The following is a 6,933-nucleotide window of genomic DNA, read 5'->3' on the forward strand; positions in this document are numbered from 1 at the left end:
TCACTGATCTATTTTGCATTTCAGTATCCCTGTTTCTACAAGTAGGTCACTTCAAATTTTACGTACAGTACATACGTCCAAATTTAATATGGCGCATCTCTCCAGATTGTCTCGTGAATCAATATCCTGCTAAACTCATTAAAATGACACAATGACTAAAGCTTGACTAAAGATATGAAGATGTTTTAATTCTTCTATATTTGAAATATTTGTCATCTGGTTAGTCATGTGTATAGTGACTAATTGACTTGATGTTGTGAAAAACATCATTATATAATTGCAAACAAGAAACGTTTGGTCCTTTGCCTAAAGTCCTCCAGATTTTCCCTCATAATATGCAAATCCAACATCTAATCAGATCATGTGTTTTATAGGAGGAACCATGTGGTTTAAATATGAAGTTTCATTGTGTTCACAAAGAGCATACAATATCTACACAGACAGACAACATCATGTAGGCTACCATGGAGGCGGGACATACATTAACAGTACAAATCTGTGTCTGGGTCCATTGAAAGACAGATTGGACATGCTGTCACTGGTTCCCAGGACTATTGCTGGGACAATAATCCCGTTTCAGAACGGTTTATATTGAAAAATCAAGGAAACAGAAAGAGAGCACAATTCAAATTGAACCATATCTGCTGTCTTGAAAGTTGGTCCCGTGGCTTTTAGATCAAATAAACCCCAAACAGATCCATGTTAGACCCCTAAATAAGCCTACATCCCAAAGAAGTCACATATGACTCGGTAGATAATTCAATATTAACTGTCTGTAACAGCAGTTGTGGGAGTGAAACCTCTGATCAAAACAGCCATCTTTAGGCTATTCCTCCTTAAGCTAACTTCTCAAGCGTGTAAATAAAAGTGAAATAAACATTCCTCATTTTGCAGCGGACCCCTTGGAAACATCAAGACCTGACTGTGGAAACCCCAGTGCTGTATGAGAAGACCTCAGTCAGTGTGAGACAAGACAAGAGCGACATCTGCTGGTCACATGAGGTGCTGTAGACCAGCGGTGTCCCTCCTAACTTTTTTGAATGGGGGCCAGATTAGATCATGTGAAAATATCGGGGAGCCAGCTGCTTTCCGCATATGGGTTATAAAAAAAAACATACAATACAATTGTACTCTAAGGATTGTCATTGTCAGGATCTGTCATTGTTGTGAACGGAAAAAAAACACAAGGTGAACTTGCTTGATTAACCAACACTGTATGGAGGGCCACATATAGTATATTATTTTGAGAGACAAGCCGTGAGCCCCTTAAAATCGGTCCGCAGGCCGCAATTGGCCCTCGGGCCGGACTTTGGCCATGCCTGCTGTAGACCTTCTGGGATTTCTTCTGGCAACACTCGGAAATGCTGACTTGTGATTCAGACTCTGCGTTGCTGGAAGCATGCTGATGTGAGACGTTGGGTCTGACCACGTTGTTTGTGCCTGAAGATCAAACCTTTTGGCAGACCTCAGCCTATAGCTTTATCAGAGATGTTTAACTGATGGTAGACCATGCGTTGATGTTCTCAGTCTTTCTTTTCTAACAAGGACAACACTACAAAGAACCAAATTTAACCAAAGCGTGTAAGGAATCAAAACCACTTGAAAATAAATATTTTGTCTATAAAATATTGTATTGTATAGAAAATAATATCAGCGAATTAAAAACAGTACAGTACAGTACAGTACATCATACATAGACATCCCATTAAAACAAATGTGAATATTATAACAATAAAGACATACAGTGGTTTATCTGAGCAATTATTTTGCATCATTCTATTTTGTTCTAGCGATAGAAAAAGGAGGAAAATGGAGAAAGTTATGAAGATGGTCTAGCTCATGGGTTTCAATTTTTCAGAGATGTATTTTTATTTCCATATATGTGGTTAAAACATCTATTGGGCGAATCAGATTGCTTGCTGGTGGTACAGGTACACAGTTGTACCCAGAACCCTCCACATTAGCAGTTTGGGCCTATGGTCTGGAATTCACAGCATTCATGGTGTCCTTCACCCAGTCCAGAGTCGGGTCAGCACAGTGCAAAATATGGTTACCATTGGTATTCAGCCTCTTCATCTTAAAGCTAGAAGAGAGAGAGAGAGAGAGAGAGAGAGAGAGAGAGAGAGAGAGAAAGAGAGTTGTTGTTGTTGTTGTTGTTGTTGTTGTTGTTGTTGTTGTTGTTGTTGTTGCTGCTGCTGCTTTTTTCCTTGTCAGCAAACCAGCCAGCCAATCAATCAGTCAATAATTCAGCCAGTAGCAATTCAGTCAGCCAATCATGCTCAACTCGGGTGGTATTATTATTATTATTATTATTGTTGTTGTTGTTGTTGTTGTTGTTGTTGTTGTTGTTGTTGTTGTTGTTGTTTATTATGGTAGATTTTCACACTCAATATGTATTTATTTATTTATCTATAGCAGAGTTATCTTAAATGTTTCAATAAACCAATTAGTATGGATTGATGATTTTGTATCAGTGCAAAGTTATTCTATCATAGGTTCAACTCTTTCTGAAATCTGCCATTTCCCTAAGTTGATTCAAGACACAGAAACAACGACTTTGTCTATAACACACATTCTATCAGCTACTTCTGAAATTTGAACAGTAGTATTATTTGCAATTTGCAGAACAACAAGAGTAAATGCCATAAAGCTACGTTCTAGTCCAGATACATATTTTTTTAGGACTCTGCAGGTCAAATGGAGTTTCGTAGCTCGTTCCAACAACGAAGAACCACAGAAGAGAAGAGAACCACAGAACAGAAGAGAACATTAGGCTATGACCTAATGTTAGGGCCTTGTTGTAGTGGCAGAACACCCTGCATGGAGCCTAGCCCCTTTCAGGACTGTGTTGTCACTGGCTACGCAGGTCATACACAGTCCCATACTGTACCATCTAAGGGCGTACGTTTGATTTGGAAAGTGGTGGGGACATTTGGCAGGTGGTCCGTAGACCCCCTAGGGGGGTCCGGGGGCGCCCCCGCAAGAAAAGTTTGTACATTTTAAAGTAAAATGCATCAATCTGGAGGTGATTTGTCAAGGGACCCCTTTTAAAATGGTCATGCCCATTTTTTCCCTCGCCAAAATTTAGCCAAAATTTGGAGCATTATTTTGCCCCCTTGCTGACATGGTAGGTTGACAAGGCTGGTACCAATCGATTCCTTAGGTCATTGGTTCCCAACTTGTGGTCCGCGGACCTCTGCCTGGTGGTCCGTCAGAGAATAGCATTATTATTATTATCATTTTTTACAGACAATAGTTACAAATGTTGCAGAGACATTTTAAGCTTAGCCTACTCACCAACGCAGAAGGGTCTTGTGATCAGATCCGCTGTGTTTTGAAAGCTCAATGTTGCAAATAAATAACTTTACCACACCTTCTGTGTGTTGTGCCGGTGCGCCCAGGAATCACAGCTCTCCATAGCACCCCTCTGGTCAAAAGCTAACACAGAAGAAGGCACGGCTACCATCTTGCCATTTTTCGGGAAAAAAATACTTTAATCGGCACAAGATTGGTATATTAAAGTTATTTATAAGCGTCAGTAAGTAACTTTGAAATGTCTGCGACACTTGTAAGACGAGCGTTTTAAGATTGACTGCTGCTTGATTCTTTTGTTAGCGCCACTCATAACTAGGGTTGTCAAAAGTATCGATAAGTATCAATCACACTCAGTTTGAAACGGATACAAAAATAATTTGCAACAGGTATTGATAGTATATTGATATGTATTGATTAGGGGTGTCACGATACACTCAGTTCACGATACGATACGTATCACGATACTGGGTTCACGATAACGATACGATACGATACGATTTTAACAATATTTTTTTAAACTTGAATAATGACAATATATGACTGGAAAAGTAGTATTTTATTTGAAATGCACAAATACAAAACATGCTGTTGTGGGAAATTGTTATTACAATAACAACTAGAAAAAACATGAGATTGGAGATAAGGCTTATCTTGAAATAGAATGAGTTACACCGTCACTTAGATTTACTTTGAACTAAAAGGTTTCTCAGCAGTATAAATTCTCATTATGCATCTTCAGTTTTTCTTCAAACTCAAACAACAAGACTTTTCTTAGTCTATTTTTTATGCATCTTCAGTTTTTCCTGTCAAGTAAACAGTTTTGCCAGAAACTCAATTGAATGGTTTCTCTCCTGTATAACTTCTCATGTGTCTCTTCAGAGACTTGTTCAACTGAACTACTTTCCACACATTGAACTTCAACAAACAAAGACGTTTCTTTGTCTACTTTTGAAAAAAAAAAAAAAAAAAAAAAAAAAAAAAAAAAAAAATCACGATATGAGATTTCATCTCAACGATACATATCGTGACGTTTTACTATCGCGAAATTTCGTGGGACGATATATTGTGACACCCCTAGTATTGATACAAAAAATTAACGGATGCAATAGTCATTTGCGACAATATCGATGTCAGCAGTGCGTTCTCATAATGAAAAATCAAACATACTGATGTTTCCCTCTCCCTATCATCGATGAGTATCTGTTGCTTCAACAAGCTAAAACTGATTTGATAGGCTGCTGACTAGAGCAGGGGTAATCTGCTGTGTTGTGATAGGCTGATGTCTAGAGCAGATCTGCTGTGTTATAGGCTGATGACTAGCAGGGGCAATCTGCTGCGTTGTTATAGGCTGATGATGACTAGAGCAGGGGCAATCTACTGCATTGTTATAGGCTGATGACTAGAGCAGGGGCAATCTGCTGCATTGTTATAGGCTGATGACTAGAGCAGGGGTAATCTGCTGTGTTGTTATAGGCTGATGAGCAGGGGTAATCTGTTGTGTTGTGATAGGCTGATGACTAGAGCAGGGGTAATCTGCTGTGTTGTGATAGGCTGATGACTAGAGCAGGGGTAATCTGCTATGTTGTTATAGGCTGATGAGCGTAATCTGTTGTGTTGTGATAGGCTGATGAGCAGGGGTAATCTAATCTGTTGTGTTGTGATAGGCTGATGACTAGAGCAAGGGTAATCTGCTGTGTTGTGATAGGCTGATGACTATAGCAGAGGTAATCTGTTGTGTTGTGATAGGCTGATGAGCAGGGGTAATCTGTTGTGTTGTGATAGGCTGATGAGCAGGGGTAATCTGTTGTGTTGTGATAGGCTGATGACTAGAGCAGGGGTAATCTGTTGTGTTGTGATAGGCTGATGACTAGAGCAGGGGTAATCTGCTGTGTAAGATTGTAATGAGTTTTATCTGGCCTAGATAATGAAGAAGCATGTGTCCCTCCATCTATCTTCCTTTATTTTGTATGCCTCTTGATGTGTTGTCATTTCCTCCCACCGTGGTATCAAAAATGGTGTCACGTATTGATGTTTTCTTGGGTATCGAAATTGATGTTAGAAATTCTAGTATCGTGACACCCTACTCATAACGATGGTATAAGGGACTGTGTATGAGCTGACACCCTACTCATAACGATGGTATAAGGGACTGTGTATGAGCTGACACCCTACTCATAACGATGGTATAAGGGACTGTGTATGAGCTGCGCAGCCAGTGACAACACAGTCCTGAAAGGGGCTACCTGCAGCACTTCCAGTAAGGAGTTGCAAGGTGTGATATCAGCGCCTGTAGTTAATTGTGTGTATTATGTATTATAGAATGTCTAAAATGACAGATAAATTAAAATGTGCCCTGAGCCTTAATAAAAGATAACTCCTACACTTGTGCAGGAGTAGCAAAGTTTGTAAGGTTAAACGTAAATAACAGCAGATGCAACACTCACATTACACCTTCCTTTACACACCGAGTGTCTATGTAGTGGTACTCCAGCACATGGCTCTTGGGCAGGCGTCCAGAGGTAAATCTAAAACAGCATTCAGCTGGACCACCGCCTGGGAAACAGACAGAGAAACAGCATGAACACACAGAGATAAATATTATTATATTTTTCCCCTTTTTGTCTTTACACTTTATACACTTCTGTAGTTTATACTATTATACTACATTTACAAAGCATGAATACGCTTTAGGCTCATATTCAATGACTGCTGAGGCTTGCTGTGGTTTGGTTTGAGTATGGTATGAATCAACATATCTCTTCAGCATTAAGTAAGAACAAGAATAGCAAAACAAACAGTGCAAAACAATTTCATTGCCGTTTACTTTTTTCCACCAGGTCTGGTTGTGAAACACAGCAGCCAGGTTGACATTTGACATCAAGACGTGAGACTGACCACAAGACAGTAAACTCACCTCCATCCTCATGCTGAGATGCAGCCAGAGTTGAGAAAAGCAGGATGCAGACCACCAGAACGACTGGCTTCTTCATCACCGTCATCACCGTCATCATAATCATCGCCTCTGATATAGTTGAGAGTGGACACACACGTACACTGATAGCTGAGGACACCACGGACGCAGAGTACCTCTAAATAAATAGGTGGGTGCTATAACTCCAAGTGGGAGGTGCTTTGCTCCAATGGAAGGCCTTATGATGACAGCAACAGACTGACCGTAGTTAGCTGCCAGTAGAGCAGTATAGTTCTCAACCTTTTTCCACACCAAGGACCCCTAAACTGAAACATATTAGATAACGGACCCCCAATTGATAAGATTCTGTCCCAGCCAGGGTCCATCTGATACGATTTCTGTTAGATTTCTGTTAGATGTGTTATTACAGAACCTGTATGAAACCCATAACCAAAATAGTCCTACATTCTGTCAGTGTGTTCTTTATGGATGGGAATTACAGTGAAAATAAATGATTCACCTTTTTACTGGGGACCCCCTGGAACGCCCTCAAGGACCCCTGGGGGTCCCTGGGCCGCACTTTAAGAACCGCTGCAGTAGAACACTGCTCGGCTTTAGCATAGCATACTGAGTGTTTGCAGGCAGCAACAGGAAGTGTGCAGCGAAACTGTATTAACCAGATTGTTGTGAAATATTCACTTTAATAA

The 6,933-nt window shown here is 40.2% G+C and overlaps 1 protein-coding gene across 2 annotated transcripts; it reads right to left on the reverse strand.

The window, feature by feature from the left end:
• Positions 1 to 1,621: 1,621 nt before the first annotated feature.
• LOC310781993 (C-C motif chemokine 5-like) lies at positions 1,622 to 6,383 on the reverse strand. 2 transcript variants are annotated; one of them, XR_014553001.1, is made up of 3 exons: positions 6,230 to 6,383; positions 5,760 to 5,868; positions 1,622 to 2,083 (listed from the first exon to the last, which is right to left on the reverse strand). XR_014553001.1 is itself a non-coding variant. In XM_083642642.1 (3 exons), exons 1-3 carry the CDS (start codon positions 6,330 to 6,332, stop codon positions 1,975 to 1,977), a joined length of 300 nt encoding a protein of 99 aa, XP_083498768.1. In that variant the 5' UTR covers positions 6,333 to 6,383; the 3' UTR covers positions 1,622 to 1,974. The 2 variants fall into 2 exon arrangements, 1 of the variants encoding a protein (XP_083498768.1); XM_083642642.1 differs by having other exon boundaries at positions 5,781 to 5,868.
• Positions 6,384 to 6,933: the final 550 nt, after the last annotated feature.

The sequence above is a fragment of the Poromitra crassiceps genome (genome assembly GCF_964638095.1).
Source record: "Poromitra crassiceps genome assembly, chromosome: 9".
Classification (NCBI taxonomy): Eukaryota; Metazoa; Chordata; class Actinopteri; order Beryciformes; family Melamphaidae; genus Poromitra; species Poromitra crassiceps.

Excerpts from the sequence above, each read along its gene's own strand:
- LOC310781993 (XM_083642642.1), bottom strand. The coding sequence starts at position 6,332 with ATGATTATGATGACGGTGATGACGGTGATGAAGAAGCCAGTCGTTCTG. Across the intron at positions 5,869-6,229 it reads ATCTCAGCATGAGGATGGAG|GCGGTGGTCCAGCTGAATGC; the intron begins GTGAGTTTACTG and ends TCTGTTTCCCAG. Across the intron at positions 2,084-5,780 it reads TACCACTACATAGACACTCG|CTTTAAGATGAAGAGGCTGA; the intron begins GTGTGTAAAGGA and ends TCTCTCTTCTAG.